Here is a 19373-nt window from a genome sequence, read left to right as displayed (position 1 = left end):
ACACCCCACAACACCCACAATTTTTCTCGTTTTAACCCTTTTAGTTCATTAAAGTTAATAAGGGGACACAGTACATCAGAAAGTCACAACAACAACATCCACAACCCACAATTTTTTCTCGTTTTAGCTAATTTCATCAGAAAAAGTCCCAACAACAACCCACTTATAACATTTTTTTTCGGTATCTCTAGTTCGACAACAACACCCACAACACCCACATCCCACAACACCCATGAACATTTCCAAAACACTATTTGAGTACTCCCAATTACACCACTGATTACTACTAAAACACCGCTGAATTCAATCAAAACACCCTTCAACACCTTCAAACACCCTTGAACACCTTCAAAACACTCTTGAACACTTTCAAAAACACCTTTGAACATTTCCAATCAACACTGAAACACTTCCAAAAAACACAATTTGAGTACTCCCAATTACACCACTGATTACTACTAAAACACCGCTGAATTCAATCAAAACACCCTTCAACACCTTCAAACACCCTTGAACACACTCAAAACACCCTTCAACACCTTCAAAACACCTTTGAACACCTTCAAAACACCTTTGAACACATTCAAAACACTCTCATAATCATTTGAACACACTCAAAACACCTTTGAATAACCTCAAAACACCTTTGAACACCTTCAAAACACCCTTGAACACCCTTGATCACCTTCAAAAAAAACAACATTTGAACACACTCAAAACACCTTTGAACACCTTTGAACATTTCCAAACAACACTGAAACACTTCCAAAAACACCATTTGAGTACTCCCAAATACACCACTGAATACTAAAACACCACTGAATACACTCAAAACACCACCAAAATCACCATAAACTAAGATCAACACCCACATCCCACAACACCCACAACCCACAACACCCACAATTTTTTCTCGTTTTATCTAATTTCATCAGAAAGTCACAACACCCACACCTCCCATTTTTTTTTTCTCGTTTTAACCCTTTTAGTTCATTAAAGTTAATAAGGGGCCACACTACATCAGAAAAAGTCACAAAAACAACCCACTTATAACGTCTTTTCGGTATCTCTAGTTCGACAACAACACCCACATCCCACATCACCCACATCCCACATCCCACACACACACACAGACACACACACACACACACACACATCCCTAACCTAGCCTAACCTAACCTAACTTATCCTAACATAACCTAACCTAACCTAACCTAACCTAACTTATCCTAACCTAGCCTAACCTAACCTAACCTTACCTAACTTATCCTAACCTAACCTAACCTAGCCTAACCTAACCTAACTTAACCTAACCTAACCTAACCTAACCGAACCTACCCTAACCTAACCTTACCTAACATAACCTAACCTAGCCTAACCTAACCTAACCTAACTTAACCTAACCCAACCTAACCTAACCTAACCTAGCCTAACCTAACTTAACCTAACCTAACCTAACCTACCCTAACCTAACTTATCCTAACCTAACCTATCTTAACCTTACCTAACCTAACCTAGCCGAACCTATCCTAACCTAACCTAAAATATATTAGAACACTTCCAAAATACATTAGAGTACTCCAGAATTACTTTGAACGACTCCATTTTTTTGGATATTTCCAAATTAGTTTTGAAAACTTTATCGTAAAATCGAACATTATTTTCTTGTTGGTAAACACACTCAATGGTAGAAATATTTACTCGATTTCCGAATAGAAACACTTTCCTCGCTCTGAGAGACTCATTGTGGGTCACCCCTTCCCCCCCCCCAACACCACTGGGGTAATGCGGTTCACACCCAAGGTAGATTTAAGATAATCATGAACACCTGCGCCAACTCAGGACAGACAGACGCCATGAAATGCGGGTAACATCCAAGGTAGAAAATCATCTCTTTCCAGACCAACTGTCTATCCTAACCTAACCTAACCTAACCTAACCTAATTCCTAACCTAACCTAACCTCACCTAACCGAACCTAACCTAACTCCATCAATCACCTCTATCCTAACCTAACCTAACCTAACCTAACCCAACCTAACTCCATCAAACACCTCTATCCTAACCTAACCTATCCTAAACCTAACTCCATCAATCACCTCTATCCTAACCTAACCTAACCTAACCCAACCTAACTCCATCAAACACCTCTATCCTAACCTAACCTAACCTATCCTAACCTAACCTAACTCCATCAAACACCTCGAATACTACCTAACTTAACCTAACCTAACCTTACCTAACCTACCGAACCTAACCTAACCTAACCTAACCTATCCTAACCTGTCCCAACCTAACCTAACCTATCCTAACCTAACCTAACCTAACCTAACCTAACTTATCCTAAGCTAACCTAACCTAACTTATCCTAACCTAACCTATCCTAACCTAACCTAAACACTGACTAACTTTGAACCAACTCTGAACACCACTGATCTTCTTCAAAAAATGCTCTGCACATCATTTGAACACCTTCAAAAAAACACCATCAAACACCTCCGAATACTCCCAAAAAAAAAACACTACTGATTACTACCAAATCACCACTGAATACTACCAATCACCGTCAAAATCACCAGAAACTAAGTTTAACATCACCATCTAACATCCTTTTTATAGAAATCCCCTCAAATCACTATAACCAAGAACTCCCTCCCCATTTGGCGCATAAAAAAAAGCATGAACACAAACCTAATACGCAAACACTTAGTACATGATCACCATCAACTGAAAACATATCTTATACACACACATAATATAAGACAATCACCAACTACAATCACCCATGTTCACTTACCTCAAAATCACTAATATCACAGAAAACAATCATTTTTATAAACATTTCACACACACACACACAAAAAAAAAAATCATATTTGACAATATCTAAGCGCACTCACCTCACTACCACCAACACACGATGTCTCACCTCACAGGACCGACGAGCTCACCTCCAGTGACGTCACACTCCCATTGTGTTACTTGGTGGTTGGTAACATCACACCTAACCCCCCTTGTTTCAACCTGTTGTACCCTACATTATCTAAGAACACTATATCCAAGACGATTACCAGATTTTATGATCCCCAACACCAAGATCACAGAAAACACACATTTTTATAATTATTCACACAAAAATCACGATCACCAATTCCATATCATGTTTACCGTCATCTATCAACACTAATCACCAAGATCACCAAAAAAAAAATCTAAGATCATGCATCTCAAAACTACTATGATCACTGAAAACACTTATTTTTTAAACATTCGCACAAAAATAAGACATACACAAAAATACCACAACACTTCCACCAACATCTATAACATAACATGAGCACTATAACATATCACTATCACAAAAAAAAAATAATACACAGACACCCACATATTATACATTTCAATTGCAAATTTAAGACATGAGACATACACACCAAATCTAAGACATTCACCTCCAACTAAGACATACACATCACCCCTAAAACTTCCTTCCTTATTCATTCCGTATATCTCCTAGAGCTGTTTTAACCCCGACGGATCCATCACGACGTAGGAGCCAGAGGAACCATCACCACTCCAACACCACCTACTACACTCTGGCTCCTACGTCGTGATGGATCCGTCGGGGTTAAAACAGCTCTAGGAGATATACGGAATGAATAAGGAAGGAAGTTTTAGGGGTGATGTGTATGTCTTAGTTGGAGGTGAATGTCTTAGATTTGGTGTGTATGTCTCATGTCTTAAATTTGCAATTGAAATGTATAATATGTGGGTGTCTGTGTATTATTTTTTTTTTGTGATAGTGATATGTTATAGTGCTCATGTTATGTTATAGATGTTGGTGGAAGTGTTGTGGTATTTTTGTGTATGTCTTATTTTTGTGCGAATGTTTAAAAAATAAGTGTTTTCAGTGATCATAGTAGTTTTGAGATGCATGATCTTAGATTTTTTTTTTTGGTGATCTTGGTGATTAGTGTTGATAGATGACGGTAAACATGATATGGAATTGGTGATCGTGATTTTTGTGTGAATAATTATAAAAATGTGTGTTTTCTGTGATCTTGGTGTTGGGGATCATAAAATCTGGTAATCGTCTTGGATATAGTGTTCTTAGATAATGTAGGGTACAACAGGTTGAAACAAGGGGGGTTAGGTGTGATGTTACCAACCACCAAGTAACACAATGGGAGTGTGACGTCACTGGAGGTGAGCTCGTCGGTCCTGTGAGGTGAGACATCGTGTGTTGGTGGTAGTGAGGTGAGTGCGCTTAGATATTGTCAAATATGATTTTTTTTTTTTGTGTGTGTGTGTGAAATGTTTATAAAAATGATTGTTTTCTGTGATATTAGTGATTTTGAGGTAAGTGAACATGGGTGATTGTAGTTGGTGATTGTCTTATATTATGTGTGTGTATAAGATATGTTTTCAGTTGATGGTGATCATGTACTAAGTGTTTGCGTATTAGGTTTGTGTTCATGCTTTTTTTTATGCGCCAAATGGGGAGGGAGTTCTTGGTTATAGTGATTTGAGGGGATTTCTATAAAAAGGATGTTAGATGGTGATGTTAAACTTAGTTTCTGGTGATTTTGACGGTGATTGGTAGTATTCAGTGGTGATTTGGTAGTAATCAGTAGTGTTTTTTTTTTGGGAGTATTCGGAGGTGTTTGATGGTGTTTTTTTGAAGGTGTTCAAATGATGTGCAGAGCATTTTTTGAAGAAGATCAGTGGTGTTCAGAGTTGGTTCAAAGTTAGTCAGTGTTTAGGTTAGGTTAGGATAGGTTAGGTTAGGATAAGTTAGGTTAGGTTAGCTTAGGATAAGTTAGGTTAGGTTAGGTTAGGTTAGGTTAGGATAGGTTAGGTTAGGTTGGGACAGGTTAGGATAGGTTAGGTTAGGTTAGGTTAGGTTCGGTAGGTTAGGTAAGGTTAGGTTAGGTTAAGTTAGGTAGTATTCGAGGTGTTTGATGGAGTTAGGTTAGGTTAGGATAGGTTAGGTTAGGTTAGGATAGAGGTGTTTGATGGAGTTAGGTTGGGTTAGGTTAGGTTAGGTTAGGATAGAGGTGATTGATGGAGTTAGGTTTAGGATAGGTTAGGTTAGGATAGAGGTGTTTGATGGAGTTAGGTTGGGTTAGGTTAGGTTAGGTTAGGTTAGGATAGAGGTGATTGATGGAGTTAGGTTAGGTTCGGTTAGGTGAGGTTAGGTTAGGTTAGGAATTAGGTTAGGTTAGGTTAGGTTAGGTTAGGATAGACAGTTGGTCTGGAAAGAGATGATTTTCTACCTTGGATGTTACCCGCATTTCATGGCGTCTGTCTGTCCTGAGTTGGCGCAGGTGTTCATGATTATCTTAAATCTACCTTGGGTGTGAACCGCATTACCCCAGTGGTGTTGGGGGGGGGGGGGGGAAGGGGTGACCCACAATGAGTCTCTCAGAGCGAGGAAAGTGTTTCTATTCGGAAATCGAGTAAATATTTCTACCATTGAGTGTGTTTACCAACAAGAAAATAATGTTCGATTTTACGATAAAGTTTTCAAAACTAATTTGGAAATATCCAAAAAAATGGAGTCGTTCAAAGTAATTCTGGAGTACTCTAATGTATTTTGGAAGTGTTCTAATATATTTTAGGTTAGGTTAGGATAGGTTCGGCTAGGTTAGGTTAGGTAAGGTTAAGATAGGTTAGGTTAGGTTATGTTAGGTTAGGGTAGGTTAGGTTAGGTTAGGTTAAGTTAGGTTAGGCTAGGTTAGGTTAGGTTAGGTTGGGTTAGGTTAAGTTAGGTTAGGTTAGGTTAGGCTAGGTTAGGTTATGTTAGGTAAGGTTAGGTTAGGGTAGGTTCGGTTAGGTTAGGTTAGGTTAGGTTAAGTTAGGTTAGGTTAGGCTAGGTTAGGTTAGGTTAGGATAAGTTAGGTAAGGTTAGGTTAGGTTAGGTTAGGCTAGGTTAGGATAAGTTAGGTTAGGTTAGGTTAGGTTAGGTTATGTTAGGATAAGTTAGGTTAGGTTAGGCTAGGTTAGGGATGTGTGTGTGTGTGTGTCTGTGTGTGTGTGTGTGTGGGATGTGGGATGTGGGTGATGTGGGATGTGGGTGTTGTTGTCGAACTAGAGATACCGAAAAGACGTTATAAGTGGGTTGTTTTTGTGACTTTTTCTGATGTAGTGTGGCCCCTTATTAACTTTAATGAACTAAAAGGGTTAAAACGAGAAAAAAAAATGGGAGGTGTGGGTGTTGTGACTTTCTGATGAAATTAGATAAAACGAGAAAAAATTGTGGGTGTTGTGGGTTGTGGGTGTTGTGGGATGTGGGTGTTGATCTTAGTTTATGGTGATTTTGGTGGTGTTTTGAGTGTATTCAGTGGTGTTTTAGTATTCAGTGGTGTATTTGGGAGTACTCAAATGGTGTTTTTGGAAGTGTTTCAGTGTTGTTTGGAAATGTTCAAAGGTGTTCAAAGGTGTTTTGAGTGTGTTCAAATGTTGAAGGTGATTTTTGAAGGTGATCAAGGGTGTTCAAGGGTGTTTTGAAGGTGTTCAAAGGTGTTTTGAGGTTATTCAAAGGTGTTTTGAGTGTGTTCAAATGATTATGAGAGTGTTTTGAATGTGTTCAAAGGTGTTTTGAAGGTGTTCAAAGGTGTTTTGAAGGTGTTGAAGGGTGTTTTGAGTGTGTTCAAGGGTGTTTGAAGGTGTTGAAGGGTGTTTTGATTGAATTCAGCGGTGTTTTAGTAGTAATCAGTGGTGTAATTGGGAGTACTCAAATTGTGTTTTTTGGAAGTGTTTCAGTGTTGATTGGAAATGTTCAAAGGTGTTTTTGAAAGTGTTCAAGAGTGTTTTGAAGGTGTTCAAGGGTGTTTGAAGGTGTTGAAGGGTGTTTTGATTGAATTCAGCGGTGTTTTAGTAGTAATCAGTGGTGTAATTGGGAGTACTCAAATAGTGTTTTGGAAATGTTCATGGGTGTTGTGGGATGTGGGTGTTGTGGGTGTTGTTGTCGAACTAGAGATACCGAAAAAAAATGTTATAAGTGGGTTGTTGTTGGGACTTTTTCTGATGAAATTAGCTAAAACGAGAAAAAATTGTGGGTTGTGGATGTTGTTGTTGTGACTTTCTGATGTACTGTGTCCCCTTATTAACTTTAATGAACTAAAAGGGTTAAAACGAGAAAAATTGTGGGTGTTGTGGGGTGTGTGTGCGTGTGTGTTAGGTGTCATAGAGTTTTTTTTTTTTGTGAAAATCTTGGTTACAGTGATGACATTAGTTAAAACGAGTAAAATTTGTTGGTAATTGATGAGGGTAGTGTAGTCGAATTAGAGTTACCGAAAAAAGATGATATAAGTGGGTTGTGATGAAATTAGTTTAAAAACGATATTCAAAGGTGTTTTGAAGGTGTTCAAGGGTGTTTATGTGAGTATTCAAATGATTATGAGAGTGTTTTTGGGGGTGTTCAAAGTAAAGTGTTTGAGTTAGTTTTTGTGACTTTTTTTCTGATGTATTGTGTCCCCTTAATAACTTTAATGAACTAAAAGGGTAAAAACGAGAAAATGCCTAGTCTGGAGACTGAGGGATGAGTTGTAATTTAATGAAATGTGTAAGTGCAGATAAATTAGAGATGTCAAATCTTATTTGGGAGTACTCAAATAGTGTTTTGGAAATGTTCAAAGGTGTTCAAAGGTGTTTTGAGTGTGTTCAAATGTTGTTTTTGAAGGTGTTCAAGGGTGTTTTGAAGGTGTTCAAGGGTGTTTTGAATGTGTTCAAAAGGTGTTTTTTTGAGGTTATTCAAAGGTGTTTTGAAGGTGTTCAAGGGTGTTTATGTGAGTATTCAAAGGTGTTTTGAGTGTGTTCAAATGATTATGAGAGTGTTTTGAAGGTGTTCAAAGGTGTTTTGAAGGTGTTCAAATGATGTGTTGATTGGAAATGTTCAAAGGTGTTCAAAGGTGTTTTGAGTGTGTTCAAATGTTTTTTGAAGGTGATCAAGGGTGTTTTGAAGGTGTTCAAGGGTGTTTTGAAGGTGTTCAAAGGTGTTTTGAGGTTATTCAAAAGGTGTTTTTGAGGGTGTTCAAGAGTGCTTTGAAGGTGTTCAAAGGTGTTTATGTGAGTATTCAAAGGTGTTTTTGAAGGTGTACAAATGATTATGAGAGTGTTTTGGGGGTGTTCAAAGTAAAGTGTTTGAGTTAGTTTTTGTGACTTTTTTTTCTGATGTATTGTGTCCCCTTAATAACTTTAATGAACTAAAAGGGTAAAAACGAGAAAATGCCTAGTCTGGAGACTGAGGGATGAGTTGTAATTTAATGAAATGTGTAAGTGGAGATAAATTAGAGATGTCAAATCTTATTTGGGAGTACTCAAATAGTGTTTTGGAAATGTTCAAAGGTGTTCAAAGGTGTTTTGAGTGTGTTCAAATGTTGTTTTTTGAAGGTGTTCAAGGGTGTTTTGAAGGTGTTCAAGGGTGTTTTGAAGGTGTTCAAAGGTGTTTTGAGGTTATTCAAAGGTGTTTTGAAGGTGTTCAAGGGTGTTTTGAAGGTGTTCAAAGGTGTTTTGAGGTTATTCAAAGGTGTTTTGAAGGTGTTCAAGGGTGTTTATGTGAGTATTCAAAGGTGTTTTTTGAAGGTGTACAAATGATTATGAGAGTACTTATGAAGGTGTTCAAATGATGTGCAAGAGTACTTATGAAGGTGTTCTGGGAGTATTCAGAGGTGATTTTGGGGGTGTTCGAATGATGTTTTGGAGTATTTCAGTGTTGTTTGTAAATGTATAAAGGTATTTTTGTGAGTATTCAAATGATTTAAGAGAGTGTTTTGAAGGTGTTCAAAGTGAGGTGTGTGTGCGTATTAACTTCGTAATATGTAAAATTGTGACTAGTGAATTTATCGAAAAGTGGTTATAAGTGTTGTGGTGACTTTCTGATGTACTGTGTCCCCTTATTAACTTTAATGAACTAAAAGGGTTAAAACGAGAAAAATTGGGGGTTATGAGTGAAAATTGTGAGGTGTTGGTTGGAGTGTGAGGGTTCGGGAGGGTGGGGAGGAGGTTACTTCGTGGGGGAGTGACCTGAGATGAAATAGTTAAAAAAATGTCTAGACTTGTGTTGTAAAGAAATTGTTGGATTGTTGTGGGTATTAACGAAACAAAAATGTGAAATTATTTGGATTAACCTGGGTTAAGAGTAAAAATGTTTTCCCTATGATGTAGGTACTATATCCCCTTATTAACTTGAATGAACTAAAAGGGTCGTCATGATTCAGCCTGTGTGTGTGGGGGTCATCGCGTGACGTCACTGACCGCCGAGTAAACACCCTTCTTAGGTCATTTAACTTAATGAGAGGAAACTTTTAGTTCATTTTAAAATAATAAGGGGAAGATGTTTAGACCTGTAGTAAGCATGCCCCCATAGGAGGAGTTCATTTGAATGCTTACCCCCAGAGGGGGGAATCCAAAAAACCTTGATCCAAGGAGATGGAGTCTTGGTATTATCGAGAAATTTTGGGGTGGGAGTGAAAGTGAGAGGGGTAATCCAAAAATTTGATCCAAGGAGATGGAGACTTTGATTTCGAGAAAAACTTGATCCGAGGAGATCATAAGAATTTCGAAACCCCCATAGGGGGGAATCCAAAACTTGTATTATCGAGAAATTTTGGGGTTGGGGGGGGGGGGTGAAAGTGGGAGGGGGGGGAACCTTAAAAATTTGATCCAAGGAGATGGAGAATTTCGAAAACCCCCATAGGGGGGAATGCAAAAACTTGTAATATTGAGAAATTTTTGGGGTTGGGGGGGGGTGGAAGGAGGGACAATCCAAAAAAAAAACCTTGATCCGAGGAGATGGAGAATTTCGAAAACCCATAGGGGGGATCCAAAAAATTTGATCCGAGGAGATGGAGTCTTGGTATTATCGAGAAAAATTTGAGGTGGGGGGTGGGTGAAAGTGGGAGGGGGATCCGAGGAAGTGGAGACTTTGATATCGAGAAATTTTTGGGGTTGGGGGGTGAAAGTGGGAGGGGGAACCTTAAAAATTTGATCTGAGGAGATGGAGACTTTCGAAACCCCCATAGGGGGGAATCCAAAAACTTGGTAATATCGAGAAATTTTGGGATGGGGGTGAAAGTGAGAGGGGGAACCTTAAAAACTTGATCCGAGGAGATGGAGAGCACAAGAAAATGAAATTCACAAAAAATTCGAAAAAATCCAAAAACCTTGATCCAAGGAGATCATAAGAAAAAAAAATTCGAGGCGCGGGGGCGATCCGGACGACGCTGCAGAAGGCGCAGCAGAAGGCGCGGGCGGGGGTCGCGAAGGGCGCGGGCGGGCGCGCGGGCGGGGCGCGCGGGCGGGGGTCGCGCGGGCGGGGCGCGCGGGGCGGGCGCGCGGCGCGACGGCGGGGTCGCGAAGGGGGGGGGGGGGTCGTGGGCGGGGGTATTGGTTGGGGGGGTCAAGGGTGAGGTAGTCTCGAGGGCGAGGTCATGGTCAAAACCGGAAGTAACACCTAGGTGTGAAAAGGTGACCCTCCAGCTGCTGGTCCTAGACCGGATACCTCGCGCTCAGTGGAAGGCCTAAACCGGAAGGTGCTGGAAGTCCAAGCCCCTCGCACACAAAACCTCCTTTACCCCCTCCCTCCAACCCTTCCTAGGCCGACCCCTACCCCGCCTTCCTTCCACTACAGACTGATACACTCTTGAAGTCATTCTGTTTTGCTCCATTCTCTCTACATGTCCGAACCACCTCAACAACCCTTCCTCAGCCCTCTGGACAACAGTTTTGGTAATCCCGCACCTCCTCCTAACTTCCAAACTACGAATTCTCTGCATTATATTCACACCACACATTGCCCTCAGACATGACATCTCCACTGCCTCCAGCCTTCTCCTCGCTGCAACATTCATCACCCACGCTTCACACCCATATAAGAGCGTTGGTAAAACTATACTCTCATACATTCCCCTCTTTGCCTCCAAGGACAAAGTTCTTTGTCTCCACAGACTCCTAAGTGCACCACTCACTCTTTTTCCCTCATCAATTCTATGATTCACCTCATCTTTCATAGACCCATCCGCTGACACGTCCACTCCCAAATATCTGAATACGTTCACCTCCTCCATACTCTCTCCCTCCAATCTGATATTCAATCTTTCATCACCTACTCTTTTTGTTATCCTCATAACCTTACTCTTTCCTGTATTCACCTTTAATTTTCTTCTTTTGCACACCCTACCAAATTCATCCACCAATCTCTGCAACTTCTCTTCAGAATCTCCCAAGAGCACAGTGTCATCAGCAAAGAGCAGCTGTGACAACTCCCACTTTGTGTGTGATTCTTTATCTTTTAACTCCACGCCTCTTGCCAAGACCCTCGCATTTACTTCTCTTACAACCCCATCTATAAATATATTAAACAACCACGGTGACATCACACATCCTTGTCTAAGGCCTACTTTTACTGGGAAAAAATTTCCCTCTTTCCTACATACTCTAACTTGAGCCTCACTATCCTCGTAAAAACTCTTCACTGCTTTCAGTAACCTACCTCCTACACCATACACTTGCAACATCTGCCACATTGCCCCCCTATCCACCCTGTCATACGCCTTTTCCAAATCCATAAATGCCACAAAGACCTCTTTAGCCTTATCTAAATACTGTTCACTTATATGTTTCACTGTAAACACCTGGTCCACACACCCCCTACCTTTCCTAAAGCCTCCTTGTTCATCTGCTATCCTATTCTCCGTCTTACTCTTAATTCTTTCAATTATAACTCTACCATACACTTTACCAGGTACACTCAACAGACTTATCCCCCTATAATTTTTGCACTCTCTTTTATCCCCTTTGCCTTTATACAAAGGAACTATGCATGCTCTCTGCCAATCCCTAGGTACCTTACCCTCTTCCATACATTTATTAAATAATTGCACCAACCCCTCCAAAACTATATCCCCACCTGCTTTTAACATTTCTATCTTTATCCCATCAATCCCGGCTGCCTTACCCCCTTTCATTTTACCTACTGCCTCACGAACTTCCCCCACACTCACAACTGGCTCTTCCTCACTCCTACAAGATGTTATTCCTCCTTGCCCTATACACGAAATCACAGCTTCCCTATCTTCATCAACATTTAACAATTCCTCAAAATATTCCTTCCATCTTCCCAATATATATATATATATATATATATATATATATATATATATATATATATATATATATATATATATATATATATATATATATATATATATATATATATGCAAGGAATTCGCAAGAGCACGCGAAATTTATTATTCGCCTGCTCTTGCGAATTCCTTGCATTGTTTAAGTCTCTAGTAAGGCTGATGCATGCAGGATATGAGATGAAAAGCTGTAAGCCTTCTCCCTGAAAGCTGGCTGCCTTGGATCGAAGTCTAGCGCTAGCTGGACGCCAAGGTATTGGTCCAGTGTGGTGAGAATCGTATAGCACTTCGTACCTTGTTCCAAGGTTCCTAGGTTCGAGTCTCCTTCAGCCATATATATATATATATATATATATATATATATATATATATATATATATATATATATATATATATATATATATATATATATATATTTTTATATATATTTATATATATATATATATATATATATATATATATATATATATATATATATATATATATATATAAAATTTCCTCACAAACAGAACACAAAGAGTAGTAGCCAACAGAGTAAAGTCCGAGGCAGCTACGGTGAAAAGCTCTGTTCTACAAGGCACAGTGCTTTAAGGAGATTTAAGGAAGTTTTTACAGTAGAGACAGGAAGGGCTCTGGGAAGACAGCACAGAAGGGGACATCAAGAGGGAATATACCAACAAGTGTTGGATGACATACGAACAACCGAGGAGGAGGTGCAGAAGCTGCTAAGTGACCTTGATACCTCAAAGGCAATGGGACCGGACATCTCCCCATGGATCCTTAGAGAAGGAGCAGAGATGTTGTGCATGCCCCTAACCACAATCTTCAACACATCCCTTGAAACTGGGAAACTACCTGAGAAATGGAAGACAGCAAATGTAGTCCCCATATTTAAGAAAGGAAACAGAAACGAGGCACTAAACTACAGACCTGTGTCTCTGACATGTATAGTATGCAAAGTCATGGAGAAGATTATCAGGAGAGTGGTGGAACACCTGGAACAGAACAAGATTATAAATGAAAACGAGCATGGGTTCGTGGAAGGCAAATCCTGTGCCACAAACCTTCTGGAGTTTCATGACAAGGTAACAGAAATAAGACACGAGAGAGAAGGGTGGGTTGATTGCATTTTCCTAGACTGCAGGAAGGCCTTTGACACAGTTCCTAACAAGAGATTAGTGCAGAAGCTGGAGGAACAGGCACATATAACAGGGAGGGCACTGCAATGGATCAGGGAATACCTGACAGGGAGGCAATAACGAGTCACGGTATGTGAAGAGGTATCACAGTGGGCGCCTGTGAAGAGCGGAGTCCCACAGGGGTCAGTTCTAGGACCAGTGCTATTTTTGATATATATGTGAACGACATGATGGAAGGAATAGACTCTGAAGTGTCCCTATTCGCAGATGATGTGAGGCTGATGAGAAGAATTAAATCGGATGAGGATGAGGCAGGACTGCAAAGAGACCTGGACAGGCTGGACATGTGGTCCAGAAACTGGCTTCTCGAATTCAATCCTGCCAAATGCAAAGTCATGAAGATTGAGGAGGGGCAAAGAAGACCGCAGACAGAGTATAGGTTAGGTGGACAAAGACTACAGACCTCATTCAGGGAGAAAGACCTCGGGGTTACCATAACACCGAGCACGTCACCGGAGGCACACATCAACCAAATAACTGCTGCAGCATATGGGTGCCTGGCAAACCTAAGAATAGCGTTCCGATACCTTAATAAGGAATCGTTCAAGACACTGTACACTGTGTATGTTAGGCCCATACTGGAGTATGAAGCACCAGTCTGGAACCCACACACCGTTAAGCACGTCAAGAAGTTAGAGAAAGTACAAAGGTTTGCAACAAGGCTAGTTCCAGAGCTCAGGGAAATGTCGTACGAGGAAAGGTTGAGGGAAATCGGACTGACGACATTGGAGGACAGAAAGGTCAGGGGAGACATGATAACGACATACAAAATAATGCATGGAACAGACAAGGTGGACAGAGACAGGATGTTCCAGAGAGGGGACACAGAAACAAAGGGGCCAATTGGAAGCTGAAGACTCAGACGAGTCAGAGGGATGTTAGGAAGTATTTCTTCAGTCACAGAGTCGTCTGGAAATGGAATAGCCTAGCAAGTGAAGTAGTGGAGGCAGGAACCATACATAGTTTTAAGAAGAGGTATGACAAAGCTCAGGAAGCAGAGAGGGAGAGGACCTAGTAGCGATCAGTGAAGAGGCGGGGCCAGGAGCTGAGTCTCGACCCCTGCAACCACAATTAGGTGAGTACACACACAAAAGCTCACTCACCGAAAAACCTATGTAAAATGACTGATTACACAAGCATATTACAGATTTATTTCCTAAATAAGAAAGCGTGTTAACATTACTTACGTGTGTCCAGGTGAGGAACTTCTTCGCATCACTGCCAACGAAGATCAATCACATCCTGTATCCTGACCGAGTCCTGAAGGACCACACCCTCCAGCACGAGGACTCTCCACGTCCAGCTCAGGATGAACTTTAATAAAGATGGATTTAAGACATACCAACATCTAGAAATGTTCACAGATAATCCCTGATACACTGAAACATAAAACTATTCGAATTAACATGGAAGCATTAAGAGAAGGGGTGAAACACATGATAATACAGTGGAACTCCGTTATATGAACGTAGCTGGTTCCTAAGTGGTGTTCAAACTGCGAAACGTTCGATGTCCGAGACAGTATTTCCCAGGCTTTAATTATCATCCTCACACACTGGAGGATGTTAAAAATTACTTTAAAAGTCTCTTGAGAGTTAGGTTAATGTCGGAGGTCGCTTCAGAAGACTTTTCAAACAGGGCATTCGTGTAAAGTTTTTTTACAACTGAATTTTAAACAAGTCAGCGTGCTCAGACTCCAGAAAAACGTTCAAAGACTGGATCATTATTTCTGGATAAAATTATTTTGACTCCGGTTTGTTAGAAGTCTACGTTCGAACACAGAAGTTCCACGGAATTTTCTATGCGATGAAATATTCCAGCATTCCTATCCTCTAATACACTAATCTACTCTCAGTGACACCTCTACACTCAGCGACATACTACACCCTTTCCCACTACCTGCAACACCATTACCTCTTCTGTAATACTGTGCAATCATTTCCCCTTTCTCCTGTACCTGTGTCACCGCTAAACTCTTCCCCACTACCTGTTACACCACTACTCCCTTCTTCACTACATGATACACAATTAAACCTTTGTACACTACTTGAGACACACTTGCACTCTTCTTTGCTACTTGAGACACAACTACACCCTTCTACACTTTTTGAGACATACTTACACCCTTGTTTACTATTTGAGGCACAAATACACCCTTCTACACTACTTTAGACACACTTACAATCTTCTTTACTACTTGAGACACAACTACACCCTTCTACACTAGACACACTTACACCCTTCTTTACTGTTTGAGACACAACTTTACCCTTCTACACTACTTGAGACACACTTACACTCTTCTTTACTACTTGAGACACAAATACACTCTTCTGCACTACTTGAGACACACTCACACCCTTCTTTACTATTTGAGACACAACTACACCCTTGTACACTACTTGAGACACACTTACACCCTTCTTTACTACTTGAGACACACTCATACCCTTCTTTACTACTTCAGACGCGCTTACACCCTTCTTCACTACTTGAGACACAACTACACCCTTCTTCACTACATGAGAGACAATTATGTCTATTGCTGTCCTGAACCTTCTAACTAAATCCTCACTTCTACGCTTGCCTACATCATTGCCTCCAGTACTTAGGATTGATCCCATTACTGTTCATGATGTTGTCAAGCCGGCTAACAATATCCTCCATCCCAGCCCCAGGAAAGCAAACCCTCTGTCTCCTTCTCCTATCCTTCAAACAGAAGGCCTATCCATATACCTATCCTGGCTATCCCCAACAACAACAATATATTCTCCTTCCTTGGTGTCGTTCGTCGTAACGTTCCCAGTGGTCGACTCACATTCGTCTGGTAGCACGGAGAATGCGTTAGATGTTTTCACAACAGTTTCCACAGGAGTCTCTGTCTTCTTCATCGTTTCTATCTTTCCATTCATCTTCTTGATCATCAACTTCGTTCCATGCTGTCCAGCCACTGTCTAGGTTCCCTTCTTGACCTGAGGACTCACAACAGGAGGACTACAACGTATCCTCTTGTTTTCCTCAGTCAATCGATGTATCTCTAATTTCGCTATCCTTAATGCCTCCTTAAGCTTCTGGCAAAGTTGCTCGATGGAGGGCATCTTGGTTCAGTCCACAGAGAGTACACTAGACACGTCCTCACTGAGCTAAGTTCCTTGATAACGTGAGAATTCATGAAAGTGCTTGGAATTTCACTATTCTTTCACAGTGGTTGTTTTGTATATATATATATATATATATATATATATATATATATATATATATATATATATATATATATATATATATATATATATATATATATATATATAATAGATATAATAGATATGTACTTCCTTCAAACACATATGCACTTACATTTTGTAGTGCAATTTAACTGAATAATTAGTTTGGTCTTCAAATGAATCTTACAATTCACATAACTCATATCATTAAATTACAATTACAAATTACACTTATGTATTATAGTGCTTGGAAAAATAACCTACATCAAAATCGTACATGAAATGCAACAGAACAAACACCCAGACATCATTTGAAATGAGAATTAACATACATTTCAGATATAACAAAAGTCACCCATACCACCAAAAAACATCCATACAGTAACCTGTGGAGTAGTAGGTTACCTCGAATAGGACTAACTATGAAATAAGTTAAAACACAATAACAGTTCTTGGTTTATGAATTCAGTTATGACAAAAAATTACTGATATTCATTTTACTTAAAAAAAATTACAAAGACTTAGAAAATTTGCTTCATCTCCCTGCAGGGGTGCCTCATACTGATGAACTGATCTACCTGTTTCAACTGAACCTGCCGAGAAATGAAACAAAGCCGCCTAAGAACCAGAACGTATCAGAGGACCTGCGTATGACCGACATTCTAACCACATTATGGACCAACTTCGCCATCACAGGGTAATGAGGGTAGTGAAGAAAGATGCTACGAATGATGAATTATTTATATGAGGCAGAAGTAGGCTGGGCTTTGAGTGGTATTAATAGTATGGGATTTATGAAGCTCTGGTAAAGACGATATTAATGCATATACGTCACAGTGCCGTAGTTTGACCTTTTACAAGTGTCACAAGTAGAATACGAGAGTAGACAGCGTTCCAGGTCCTCCAGGATTCTTCTTATGTAGTGAGAGACCATAGAAGATACAGAACCGAGCGAAACATCATCTAGTTTGTAAAGAGAAGAGTATCACGTTAGGTCACTGGGTACGTGTAAGGTTTAAAAGCTATTAAGCACATCGGATCTGTTGTTAAAATATAACGCACGGTTCATTGTCACTCTTTATGTGTAGGAAGAGCAGTAATAGTAATAGCAGCAAAAGCACTAGCAACTGCAAATGTTGCAGCAGAAGCAGTAGTGGCATAGTAGCTTCGACTGCGGTTGTAACACCTACTTCTACTGCTATGCACCTACTACCACTACTATTATTCCTACGTAGCAGAAGCAGCAACAAAAGTTGTAGCGATAGAAGCAACAGCAGTATCTGAACCATTAGAAGTGGCGCCTTTCTCAGACAATTATTTCTTGCAGAAACCCAACTCCTGACGGTTCTCTCGGGTTCACCTGGGAGCCCTGCACCGAGGACAACCTTCAGTCTCTTGACCTCATCCTCGAGCCTACCATGATTGCCGACCAGCGGCAAGAGGTCAGTCCTCCGTTGTCGAGTACAATGCAAGTGAAATAATGAATTAGAGATACAATTTACAAACGCACACACACACACACACACACACACACACACACACACACACACACACACACACACACACACACACACACACACACACACACACACACACACACACACACACATACACACATATACACACACAGTAAGCAAGTAATCAGTAAGACAAGAGAGAGAGGGGTGGGCGGATTGCATATTCTTGGACTGCAAGAATGCGTTTGACACAGTTCCACACAAGAGATTAGTGCAAAAACTGGAGGACCAAGCAGGGATAACAGGGAAGGCACTACAATGGATCAGGGAATACTTGTCAGGAAGACAGCAGCGAATCATGGTACGTGGCGAGGTGTCAGAGTGGGCACCTGTGACCAGCGGGGTCCCACAGGGGTCACTCCTAGGACCAGTGCTGTTTCTGGTATTTGTGAACGACATGACGTAAGGAATAGACTCAGAGGTGTCCCTGTTTGCAGATGACGTGAAGTTGATGAGAAGAATTCACTCGATCAAAGACCAGGCAGAACTACAAAGGGATCTGGACAGGCTGCAGACCTGGTCCAGCAATTGGCTCCTGGAGTTCAATCCCACCAAGTGCAAAGTCATGAAGATTGGGGAAGGGCAAAGAAGACTGCAGACCCAGTACAGTCTAAGGGGCCAGAGACTACAAACCTCACTCAAGGAAAAAGATCTTGGGGTGAGTATAACGCCAGGCACATTTCCTGAAGCGCTCATCAACCAAATAACGGCTGCAGAATATGGGCGCCTAGCAAACCTCAGAACAGCATTCGGACACCTTAATAAGGAATCGTACAGGACCCTGTACACCGTGTACGTTAGGCCCATATTGGAGTATGCGGCACCAGTTTGGAACCCACACCTAGCCAAGCACGTAAAGAAACTAGAGAAAGTGCAAAGGTTTGCAGCAAGACTAGTCCCAGAGCTAAGAGGTATGTCCTACGAGGAGAGGTTAAGGGAAATCAACCTGACGACACTGGAGGACAGGAGAGATAGGGGGGACATGATAACGACATACAAAATGCTGAGAGGAATTGACAAGGTGGACAAAGACAGGATGTTCCAGAGATTGGACACAGTAACAAGGGGACACCGTTAGAAGTTGAAGACACAGATGAATCACAGGGAAGTTAGGAAGTATTTCTTCAGCCACAGAGTAGTCAGTAAGTGGAATAGTTTGGGAAGCGATGTAGTGGAGGCAGGATCCATACATAGCTTTAAGCAGAGGTATGATAAAGCTCACAGTAGCGACCAGTGAAGAGGCGGGGCCAGGATCTCCAAAATAGTGAAAGAAGGCCTAAGTACGACGACTACG

General features: G+C 40.8%; 1 protein-coding gene across 1 annotated transcript in view; it reads left to right on the top strand.

Moving 5' to 3' along the window:
* Positions 1–18043, top strand: part of LOC128689934 (carboxylic ester hydrolase) — a 182286-nt gene extending 164243 nt beyond the window's left edge. The window contains exons 10-11 of the mRNA XM_070088707.1: positions 17112–17259; positions 17890–18043. Coding sequence (XP_069944808.1) covers positions 17112–17259; positions 17890–18043 — 302 coding nt within the window. The remainder of the gene's footprint in view (positions 1–17111; positions 17260–17889) is intronic.
* Positions 18044–19373: the final 1330 nt, after the last annotated feature.

Source organism: Cherax quadricarinatus, chromosome 25, assembly GCF_038502225.1.
Source record: "Cherax quadricarinatus isolate ZL_2023a chromosome 25, ASM3850222v1, whole genome shotgun sequence".
In the NCBI taxonomy this organism is placed as follows: Eukaryota; Metazoa; Arthropoda; class Malacostraca; order Decapoda; family Parastacidae; genus Cherax; species Cherax quadricarinatus.
Note: the sequence above shows the minus strand (reverse complement) of the source record. Positions and strands in the feature narration are given on the sequence as shown.